The 11,417-nt window shown below is 60.5% G+C and overlaps 1 protein-coding gene across 1 annotated transcript in view; it reads right to left on the reverse strand.

Annotated features, from left to right (window-relative positions):
• LOC102368384 (tubulin polyglutamylase TTLL13) overlaps nt 1-10,825 on the reverse strand; it is a 12,548-nt gene extending 1,723 nt beyond the window's left edge. The window contains exons 1-13 of the mRNA XM_014523259.2: nt 10,693-10,825; nt 9,830-10,147; nt 8,622-8,662; nt 7,927-8,045; nt 7,271-7,401; nt 5,459-5,615; nt 5,039-5,182; nt 4,425-4,510; nt 3,892-4,117; nt 2,911-3,098; nt 1,872-2,060; nt 1,307-1,484; nt 549-746 (exon numbers count right to left, since the gene is read on the reverse strand). Coding sequence (XP_014378745.2) covers nt 549-746; nt 1,307-1,484; nt 1,872-2,060; nt 2,911-3,098; nt 3,892-4,117; nt 4,425-4,510; nt 5,039-5,182; nt 5,459-5,615; nt 7,271-7,401; nt 7,927-8,045; nt 8,622-8,662; nt 9,830-10,119 — 1,947 coding nt within the window. The 5' untranslated portion in view covers nt 10,120-10,147; nt 10,693-10,825. The remainder of the gene's footprint in view (nt 1-548; nt 747-1,306; nt 1,485-1,871; nt 2,061-2,910; nt 3,099-3,891; nt 4,118-4,424; nt 4,511-5,038; nt 5,183-5,458; nt 5,616-7,270; nt 7,402-7,926; nt 8,046-8,621; nt 8,663-9,829; nt 10,148-10,692) is intronic.
• Nucleotides 10,826-11,417: the final 592 nt, after the last annotated feature.

Consider the following 11,417-nt stretch of genomic DNA (forward strand, 5'->3'; position numbering starts at 1 on the left):
AGCCAGGTCTGCACCCTCTTTATCGCTGGCCTGGGTTTCTCCAGCTCCAGCCACTGAGCTGTCACCACCTAGGACCACACATTCTGGTCCAGGGAGGTCGGTAAGGCTGCTCGAGCCGCATCTCAACCTTCTCCTTGTTAAAACAGCTGCCCTGATCTCTGCTCTCTCAGGGCAGGGCACGTATCCAGGACCCGCATCATTCCTGTGGCTCTTTTCTGAACCGTTTTAGGCTGAGCTGTGTCACCATCCCCCAGGTCTGGACAGATGCCCCATGGACCCTGCTGCTGCCCGCAGAGATGGAGTGTACCCTGGAGACATTGTCTAGGGCGCCCTCATTCCCAGGGGCTGGGATACCCCTTGGGAACTCTGTAAAGAGGGAAAAGGGCTGTAAACATGGTAGAGCCCTTGGAAACTCACGCTACCAGTTCCACTGCCCCCAGCCTGGCTGTGTGGGGAAGACAGGGCCTGGGGTGCCTGGCTGGTGTCTCTGCCTGCCCATCACCTCCCATGCCAGCCCTAGAGGCCAGATCTGAGCAGCCCATCCTTACCTGGCTCTCAGCAACACCGACGGGCCCGAGGATGTCCAGGGGCCCAGGCTCGCTGCTGAGGAGCAGCTGGGAGAGCTGGTCCACGATGCCCAGGCCCCGGATGAGGTGCTCACGGCGCAGGAGAGCCCTGACCCTCTCTGTCTCCTCATGGGCTATGATGTCCTGGGGCTGCATGGAGTCAAGCTGCACCTGCGGAGCCTGGGACAGAAACATGCTGGGAGCCACCATGAGGGCTGGGTCACAGATGTCAGCAGGGAGCAAGGGGATCCCAGGAGTAGTCACAGGCTCCCACAAGGTGTGGCCAGCACTGGCTGGAAGGACAGGCCAAGCCCGGTGGTTCTGTTCCCAGGAGGGAGGCATGCCCTGGATGTGTGCACTGGTATACAGGTGGCCAGCCTGTGGCACACATGCCACAAGCGGCCTATGCAGCCTGTGTGTGTGAGATGTGGCAGACTGAGGAGGGGGCAGACAGCACAGCCACAGACAGGGCAGGGCACAGAGGGCAGAGCAGCAGACCAGATGGAGCAGAAAGCAGAACATCAGATCAGGCAGTGCATGCAAGGCAGGGAGCAGGACACAGAGCAGAGACTGGGCAGGATGCACAGGGCAGGGAGCAGAAGGCAGAGCAGATTAAGCAGTGCACACTAGGCAGGGAGCAGGATGAGCAAGAGGAAGGGGACTGCAGTGGCACCCGGGGAAGGTGTGGGGCTAAATTTGTTGCCGCCCTGCCAGAAAGGTTGGCCCCAGGGTGCAGGTACCTTTCCACCACAGCCCTTGGCACTGTGGAAGATGTGGGTGGGCAGGGCCCTGGCTCTATCGGCGGGCCGGGGTTTCTCCCCAGCTGTCTCCCCCTGCAGCTGCTCTTTTCTGTCCTTCCCTTTCTTAGTGACAGCTTCTCGCTGCTCCTGCTTCACTCGGATCCCCTCCAGCTGCTGCCTGGCATGAAGCAACAGCGTCAGTCCCGGGGCAGCATGCGGGACCACATGCCTGGAGGCAGGGTGTGCGGGCACAGCCGGGGGCTGGTATTGGGAGTAGAGTCCAGGGATGCAGGACTGCCGGGAAACAGCCTGGAGCCGCCTCCCCAGAGAACACCTTTTGCACCCAGGTGCCAACTGCTACAGACCCGCCAGTCCCACAGCCCTGGGGCCTGGTGCGCCCCTCACATCCAAGGACAGACACAGAAGGTCGTAGTGGTGACTCCTCCTGCAAGGCCCAGGGCAGACCCCAATTCACCCTCTTGTCTCCTACCACCAAGAGATGTTGAGAAGTCCCAAGAGGGGCCAGAAGTGACCTCTGTGAGGGCCCTTTCCCGGGGCAGTGTACCTGGCACACTCCTCCCTGGCCCTGGAGGCTGCTGTCTCTTGGAAGAGGGAGCTGCTTTGCTTGAAGAAGGGCTCGTACTTGTCCATCCCACGTCCTGGGTAAATGCGCCGGTAGCCTCCCAGGTGTGAGCTCTCGTACTTCTCCTCCTGGGCCAGCCATGCAGCCTGGCTGCTCTCCAGCTGCTCACGCCTATGGGCAGAGGCCATCACACAGGCTGGGTGAGGGGCCTGCCTTGCTGAGACTCCCTAGCCCCTCTCCTCCCCGTTCAGGGCCCAGTCCCACGTGTTCCCTGCCCTGAGTCAATTCATGCTCTAGTCCTTTGCTGTCTCTTGCTGCAGGTCAGGCAAAGGCTCCCACTCAGGGAGTCACACTGCTGCCCAACCCTCCTGTGACTGCGCCAGTCTGTGCAAAGAGCTGAGCTGTGCTGACTGTGCCAGCCACCACTCATTCGCTGGAGAGCAGGGAGCTTGGGGCAGCTCAGCCCCCCCGGGCGTGCAGAGCCCATGGCCGTGAAACAGGTGTGAAGCAGGTTCATGCCCCTCCACCTAGACAAGCCTGGGCAGCAGACTCATCCAACAAGGCCTGGTTACGCTGTCCAGGGGTCTGGGCTTGCTGCTGAGGAGCAGCCAGGAGAGCAGGCAGGGCCAAGGCGGGTGGGAGCGCAACACTGCCTCGCAGGGAAGCTGGCCTTTGAGCCACTTGTTGGAACAGGCCAGGCAATGGAAGCATTCACCCTCTGAAGCGGTGCTACCAAATGCCTGAGGGGACTGCTGTGTGCCCAGAGCCCCCCAGGAGGGACCCAGTGAAAGGCAGGCAGCATAGGCTCATGGACAGGCTGGGGGGTGGAAATCTAGACAGGCAAAAATCAGCCATTCCCAGGGTTGGGGACCTGGGTCTTACCCTGCTCCCCGCCTGCCAGAGGGAGGGTCATCTCCTCTCCTAAGGGCAGTGCGGGAGTCACAGCCACAGGGTGATTTTACCAGTGCCTCCTGCTGTCTGCCTGCTCCCCCTCCCAGGCCAGCATGCTGGGGAGCAGTACCTGGCCTCCCGGGGCGGCGCGTGGGCCTGCAGGAGGCGCTGCTTCACCCGCCGCTTGTCTTCCTCCAGCACCTTGCGCTTGTCGCAGGAGGCGCGCAGGTTGATGAGGGTGATGGCATCGCACAACATTGCATCCTTCACCTCACGGTCCAGACGCGAGTCTGTGGTGAAGCTCGGCGAGTGGTTCACCTGCCAGGACAAAGGTCTCAGATGCATGGGGCAGCCCCACATCCGGTACAGCAGATGGATCCTGGGCTCCGGCCCTTCCTGCCTCAGCCCCCACGCACAGCTCCCCTCAGGCTCCCGGTGCTGCTGCCCTTTCAAAGCACTGCCCAGCCAGGCTGCAGGTGTTGCCTCCTGCCCCCCCGACCCAAAGGCTTCTTACATAATCTTTGTAAGACAACCATCAACCCTGACACAACACAGACTCACACCCAAACCTGCCACAGGGAAAGCAGGGGGACCACAGCAGCAAACATCCTGCTTTTATATAAGGTTAATGTACACTTGAGAGATCCCAGGTAGAGGCCACATGAAGAGGAAGGCAAAACACCCCCAGCCCAGACCAATCTGATCAGGAGTAAAATTCCTTCCTGACCCTAAACACAGCGGCTGGTCTGATCCTTCAGCTTTGGTCCCAGCAGCATTGGCAGAGCCCAGTCCCCAGGCTTAAAAACACCCAGACACACACAGCAGAAAGAGAGGGCAGGGGCACAGGCTTCAAGTTTCTGCAAACACAGGCAGCCCCATGGATCAGGGGACCCCCTACTCTCCCAGAAGCTAGGGGAAGGAGCTCCTGAGACCTGGGAGGCAGACTGCTTAGCCATGTCCTTCTGCTGCCTGGCCCATGCAGCCTTACAGAGACCACAGGTAGCTGGTTTGAATGCTAGCTTCAGCATGCGCTGGCCTTAGGTTCATACGCTCTGTGCAGGCTACCAAGGAATGAGAGGTCTTGACCCCATGGAGTCTTCTCCTGGCTCACCTCCAGCAGCCAGGGCTTCAGCTTCCTGTCCAGCAGGATGTCAAAGCCCAGGATCTCAAAGCAGGCGCAGCTGGTAGTGTGGTTCGGGAAGCAGCTGCGGTAGTTGTGCTTCAGGACCGGGTGGGCCGAGATCAGGGTCTTGATAATGATGTCCTCGATGTCTTCCCACAGCCCAGCCGTGTCATAGCTGTTGTTCTCCATCCAAGTATTCAGAGTGGACAGCTTCCTGGTGGGGAGTGCAGTAAGAGTGGTCCTGCATCAGCAGGGTCCCACTGCCCTCGTAGGCCACAAGGTTTGCAAGGTCACTGCTACACTGAGGCAGGGCGGGAACCTCCAGGGAGCTGGCCCCAAGTGACCAGGCCCCTGGTGCACCACATACAGAGAGCTGGGGCGGCAGGACACTTTGCACCAGGGCCAGATGCAAGCCACTGCCCTGCAACCGCTGCACAGAGGGTATTCCCCAGAGAACATGGCCCCTAGGGGAAGGAGGCACGGCCCCCGCAGGGAGCACGAGAGCCCCAGCAGGAAGGTACCTCTTGCTGCCAGTTGTGTCGTCCCGGACAAAGTTCTCGTTGTGCTTGTTGATGGCATAATTGGTCAGGTGCATGCAGATGTCACCCTGTGGGAGGCACAGCAAAGTCTTCACTCTCAGCCCCGAGGACTGGCGCCAGACAAGAGCCCCAGATCCCAGTGAGAGTGACTCCCTGATCCCCATGCTTGCCCGTCCTACATCTGTGCTTCTACCTTCCCTTCCTACAGCTGCCTGCAATTTGCCACTCACAGCCCATACCAAAGGCCAGACTCTGCTGGCACTGAGCCCCTTTGGGTCCAGCAGTGGACAAGATGCTGGTGACGGCTCGGACTCTGCCCCCAGCAGGGCCACAAGCAGTCATAACATGGCATGAAAAGGCCGGGAAACTGCCCAAACACAGGTGATAGAGCTGGGCCCAACCCTCCCTTGAACACCCCTGAAGAAAAGGAGGGGGCAGGGAAAAATGGGGAGAGAGAAGGCACCGGGAGAGGAGAGCACTGGGGCAGTGGCACCCCTGGCCCTGCCTGCCTGCTTTACAGTGCTGGGAATCCATAGAGCCCGGTGCTTTCCCCCCACGGATCCAGTGTCGGTTCTGTGGAAACGTCCCTTCTTTACCAGGTTGCTGCTGCTGGGCTCGATGTACCTCATGGTGGCAAACCGGGCCAGCCCCTCCTTGTAGACAAAAATCTTCAGGGGGTCACAGGATGTGACCAGGACGTAGATCCGCATGTCAAACTTGAAGCCATCAACGAGGAAGGGCTGAGAGACAAGGCAAGCGTGAGCAGGAGGCAGCAGCATTGCTAGGCACCTTGAGGCACTGCACTTCTCTGGCAGCATGTCCACTGGGAGGGGACCTGCTGAGGCAGTCTGGGCACAGAGCTGTGGGTGGCCTCCCCCAGCCGAGCTGTCGCTGGGGAGGGACCGGCAGGCTGGGCGAAGCAGGGGGTAGGCCAGAAGGCTGTACCGGTGGGATGAGGAGGGAGCTGCATCCTGGGCCGGACCCTGAGGCTGCCAGCCCCGGCCGAGTCCTGGTACCTTGGCTATGTACTGCTGGCAGATCATGTGCTCCCCGTGCTGGATCTCCTTGGGGCTGCAGGTGATGAAGATGCCTCTCCCCTGGCAGCCGCTGTCTGGCTTGCAGATGTATGTCCTGTTCTTCCTTGTGCGACTATACGCCTGGAAATCCCCATAGCTGTAACAAAGAAGCCACTGGTGAGAGTGCAGGGAACAGCCCAACTCCCACGGCTGGCTAAATGCTCAAGTTGAGGTGGAGCCCTGCAGGATGGGGGCCGCAGCCGCCAGGGGCAGCACCTCCGAAGTAGAATCAAGGGCAGTTTACAGGCTATGCAGCCATCTCAAGGGCTGTAGTGGGCTAGTCCTGGGTGACATGATTTATAACCACACCTGGGGGAGAAAGCCTTCCAGTAACCCACCACCCGCCTTCAAAGTACTACTTAATGCCTCTGCCTCGGCCAGAGGGCCATGGGAACTGGTAGCCGCTGAATATCTGAGACGCTACATATCTGCTGCACATCTGAGCTCCGCTGCTGCAGACAACAGGGAAACGTGACAAGCCCTTGGGTGAGAGCGGAGCAAAATGGTCAGGCTCCTGAGCTCATCCTCAGCATTGCAACAGGGAGCTAGTCGTTAAGAATGAAGCACACTTCCCGACTCCCCCGGGAGCCACTGGCCCTTCACTCTGTGGTCAGGGCACTCATTTAGGTAATGATTTCACAGCACTGGGTGCTGGAGAGGCCTGGGTGGGTCCTGTGCCCAGTCCTGGGTGTCACTAAGAAACATTCAAGCATCCTGAAGAGAATCCAGGAGAGAATGGGAATAAGGGGCAGGGGCTCAGACACTAAAATCCTGGAGGAGAGGGTGGAAGAACCAGGTCTGCATTCCCTAGAAGAGGGGCCTAAGGGGAAGCCTCCCAACATGGAGGCTGGGATGCAGACCTCCACACCCACCGCAGGTTGGACAAGACCAATGTTTTAATTTACTGCCAAGATATGGTTCGGCTACTGGGAGATGCTCACACCATCACTGGGGGTGGTGCAATGGAACAGAAAGGGCAGGGGGCTCGAGAGCTGGTGACAACTGTGCGAGAGCTGGTGAAGGGGGTGTGAGAGCTGGTGGCAAGTGTGTCAGGGATGGTCTAGGTACAGGGGGCCCTGCCTCAGAGTAAGGGCTGGAGCAGACAGCCTCTTGAGGTCTCTCCCAGCCCCACATTCCTATTTGGGGCCTAAATGCAAACTTCAGAGCTTGACACCAGGCCCTGGCTTTCCACAGCATGGCTGCAGTTTTTGTTAACATGTCATTGCAAAGAACCTGTTCCCCATGCTCTGCTGCCCCATCCCTGCAGGAGGCAGGTGGTCACCCCAGGGCAGGCAGAAGCAGCTAGCTGGCTCATGGGCAGGCTGCCTCGGGGCTCTGTGGAGGGCAACCTCTGCCCTCTTCCTGCTAGAGCAATAAGGGGCCCTGCACTCGGGGCGCAAGGGGACAGAGTCCCTCCCAGCACTGCAGCAACCTCTCCCAATGACCTCGGGTGTTGCAGGACCTCAGCCTTCGCCCCACCCCAAAGGCTATAGTGGGACGCAGGCAGTCCCCAGAGCTTAGCCCAGGTCTGTCTTAGATCACTCAAGTCAGGGTGCTGCCCCTTGTTCCTGCCATGGAAGCCAGGCCACAGCCTAACAGCACCTGGCACGTTTGCACACCCACAAGCAACATCCTGGTATGGTTCAGATTGGAGTCATCCTCAAGAGGGACCCACTGCCCTTGTGCTGAGCTCAGCAGCTCCCCTGCCCTGACTTCCCCCCTGCATGGGTCAGCTCTGTGCTGAGGACTCACTCGGCTGGCAGGCACCAGGTGCGGGGGAAGATGCTGTACTCCTTGGGGAAGAGCTTGAGCATGCGGCTGAGGTTCCGGGCCAGCAGGTCCTTCCGGCAGATCTCCGTCATGCCCGGGAAATGATTGATTTTCTGAAACAAGGGCAGCACAGGGAGCAGTGGCCAAGGGGCTGCAGGGACAGGCTGTGAGACCCCAGTGAGTCAGACCATGTGGAGACAAGCAAAGGGAAGGCAGCTGGGGACTGGACTCTCCTGCCCTGCGACTGAGGGGGCAGAGGCCCTGCACAGTGCACTAGGCTCAGCCAGCACGACCTATCTGCCCCTTCCCCCCAGACCCGCAGCTTTCCTCTCCAAGCAGCGTGGGGGCAAGGGGAGAGCAGTCATTCAGCCAGAACCCTTGGCAAAAGGAAACCTCCACATCTCTCTGCTGGCTTTCAGCCGTGGCTGGAGGTGCCATCTCCATGCGCACTACTCAGGGGCTGATGGCATCGCACTCTCCGCGACCCAGATGGAATCAGGCTCTGGGGACTGTCCCAGGCAGAAAACTGGTATGTGAGAACCTCGGCCACTCGCCCTCTCCCATGCCCTGAAGCCCCTCTGCCTGACCCTCCCTGCCCCCACTCCTCCTGCCGGGTAGCCTGTCCATGGAGTGTTTACCTGGAACCTCTTCATTTCCATGACGCGCTCCAGGGAGACTGAGCAGTCGGTCCAGTACACTGTCCACTCCTCATCGTCCCCCACTTCCTTCAGGCCACAGCGCCGGGCTGCGCGCCGCACTGCAGCAAAGCAAGCACATGGCAGGGGAGTCTCTGAGGAAGCCGGGTGCAGAGACCCCAGATCCCCTAGGGCCTGAGGTGAACGGGAAGCAAGGTGGATGGGAACAAGATGGGTGGAAGCAAACACACTAGGGAATGGAGTGAGTGCTGTCTCCTGTACACCCCACACCAGCAAGCCTTCCCTCCCTCTCCAGGTTCTTATCAAGTGCCTGTCATCACTACTTTGGGCAACCTCCCCGGGGAAATACCCAGCACATTTCACTCCAGCTGTGCTCTCTCCACATGAGGAGGCTGTCACTCCCAGCGCAGCAACACTCCCCATGCTACTGGAGCCAAATCAGAGCAGGAGCCCTGGGTTGCGGCCATGCCCAACAGGCACAGGGGAGCTTCACTCCAAAGCATGGCCCAGTTAGCACATTACCTGTGCAATTCACTCACAGAGCAGCAGGTGAACAAGTGACAGTCCCTGCACAGGGATAACCTCCACGTAGCTCCCTTTGCCAAGTGCACGGGGACTCAGGAGGGCCCGCCAGAGTGAGCAGAGCGAAGAGGAAGCCACAGACACCTTGGACTTACCACTCTCGTACTTGCAGTTGGTCAGGTTGATAGAGAGCACCCTGGAAAGGAGAGAGCAGGCAGTGGCTCAGTGCAGGCATGCCGTGCTCACCCAGGTGACTTCCAGGCACAAGCAGGTTCCTGGCTAGCCATGGGGAAGGCCGCTCACTTCAGGGCAGACCTGGGGCTGCCATTAGAAGGCAGCTGGCAGGATACCCAGGGTGACAGCTGCCAACAAAATGTCTCTGGGACTCTTTGGCTTTTGTTCTCCAGCTCCAGAGACTTGGTGTCATGACACATTAAATGCCTCTGCTTTGCAGGTTTGGTGTTCAACATGCAGTGACACAAGTATCCACGTAGGGAGACCACAACAGTGACTCTGTTAACTTGTGTGTATAGCACATAAAGCAGATGGCCCTCCGTACCCACTTGGAAACCCTGTTCAAGTCCCAGTGCCGACGGCCCATGGAGCACAGATTGGCTTAAACTATGAAGACCTCTGCACATTTGGGCTTTGAGGTGGAGTTCAAGTGACTTGAGACCTCTCCTCCAGTCCCAAAAGTCCCAGCGCTCTCACTGGGGCTTGGGCCCCTCCATTCAGAGCTGACAACAGCCACCTGGTTACGTCTGCTGGTTCTAGTCTCCCCGGTGGTGCTCACTGCACGCAGAGATGCAGCTACGAACAAGAGACAATATGTGCTTCTGACCTTTGCAAGTGAAGGCAGCACAGCCCACCCCACTAGAGGAAATGAGGCCAAATGTGCTGGTAGACACCTCCCTGTTGTGCCCAGACCTTGCCCAGTGGAGGCCCAGATGGCCAGAAATTGCCCAAAAATGCACAGGCATAACTAGTATGTGCAAACTGCAGGTGGTGGTGGCTGGGCAGCTGCAGGCCCATTTGTTACAGTCAAGCACCAGCTATGCATACACACAAACTGCTGTGAAAGAGCACGGTGCGGCCAGCGGGACGATGGGTCAGGCCGTGGTCCCTGCCTGCCACGCTGGGTCCCAGCTGAGCAAAGGGGTAGGTAGCTCTGACAGACACACAAGCATGCCGCACCTCACGCGAGGCACGTGGGCTTTGGTCTGGGAGGCTGGGGAGCTCCCGGTGGTGAAAGGAAAAAAGGAGGCAGCCGGCCATCGGGGCTCCAGCGCCTCCCTCACAGGTTGCTTGGCCTGGGAACGGGGAAGCAGAGGCCTGGCAGCGCAGGGGCACTGGGGCCGCTCACCTTACTCTTTTCTTTCTCTTTCTCAGCTCGGTCCCCACGACGCAGTGCTCTGCCACTTGTCTTTCTGGGCCAAGCAGGGACGCCGGCAGAGCTGTCCGCCCCCAGCCGAGCTCGCCCGCGTCCCTTGGCTCCAAGGCCCCCTGCTGAGGACCGCTGTCCGCAAGCGCCGTTTTACTTTCCCCACTGCACCCTGCAGCGCTTCCCCGGGAAGACTCCTCTGACTGAGCCCCTTCCTCGTCTTCGTCCTCATCCGTCTCGTTCGCGGAAACGCTGCCGTCCTTGGAGGCCATCTTCCCTGCGCGGGGTTCGCTTACGGAGCTGTACGGAACGAACTCGTCAGCACGCGATGCACGAGCGTGCCAGACCAGTGAGCGCCGCGTGTGCCGCACGCACCAGGCCAAGGGCCGGCCACTGGGTCACCCGCCGTTGTCAGCTCTTTCCCAGACCCGAGAGGCAGCGCGGGGGCAGGTGCCTTGCACAGCGGGCACCACATCTCTGGTGAAGACGGTGCGGCAGGGACGGCACCCGCCGCGGCTCCTAGCGCAGACCCGCCCCGCCCCGCCGCGCCCCTCTCCCGTCTCAGGAAAGCGAGGTTGGAAGGGGCCTCGGGAGGTCACATCCAGTCCCGCGCGTCTCAGGCAGTGTTGCGCCAGGCCCCCCGCGCAGACTCTGCCACCGCCCCCAGCTCCCCTGGGGCAGCCCCTGCTTGGGGCGCCCCCTGGCAGGGGGGAGGGGGGGGGTCCCCGCAGGCCTCGAGCCCAGGCCCCTCCTGCCATGTGCCTCGCACCCACAGAGGGCGTGGCCCGCATCGCCCCGCCCACGGGGTTAGCCCCGCCCCTGCTCCCGGGGGGGAGGTGCCTCACCAGGCCCCAGGGCGGCTCCCTCCAGCCCCGACGCCGTCTCCATGGCGACAGGAGGTTCCGCCACCGGCAGGAAGCCAAGCGTTGGGGGCGGGGCCTCAGCAACCATAGAGAGAGGCCCCGTCCCCTCCCGCCGCCTAGAACAGCGCCAAGGCGGAAGCACAGATAGCCGCCTGTGAATTGGCTGAGAATCGGAGCGTTCGCCCGCCTCCTCTCGCCTCATTGGCCAGCGCCCCCGGGGAAGGCCGCGAGCGCTCTCAGCATGCCTTGCTGCACGGGCAGCGGCCCGGAAGTGGGGGAGCACGTGGGCCGGCGGGGAGCGGAGCTGGGCGGGACGGGGGTGCTGGCGGTGCGGAGCGCGGGTTACGGGCTGATCGCAAGCGCGAGGCCGGGCCCCGCCCCTGATCCCGGGGTCCTGGTTTTCTGCCATGTAAGAGAATCCCAAATTTTTGGATTCAGAAATTACCCACGTTTCCATGATTCAAATACACCACCACTAGTACACGGATGTATGTGGAGCGGCGTTTTATTTTAATCAGGGAAAACTGGGTTTTGGGTTCCTCTTTTAAATCTGGAAATTGGGGGTTTCTTTTAAATCAGAGAACACCGGGATCCCTGCTGACTTAGTAATTGGCACCAATGCCCTCTCACTAATCACCAGTCACTGATTACAAGAGGTGCCCGAGCCGCTGCCAGGACAACACGTGCAGGCCCCCCCCCCCCACCCC

The sequence above is a fragment of the Alligator sinensis genome, unplaced genomic scaffold (genome assembly GCF_000455745.1).
Source record: "Alligator sinensis unplaced genomic scaffold, ASM45574v1 scaffold407_1, whole genome shotgun sequence".
NCBI classification, from domain to species: Eukaryota; Metazoa; Chordata; order Crocodylia; family Alligatoridae; genus Alligator; species Alligator sinensis.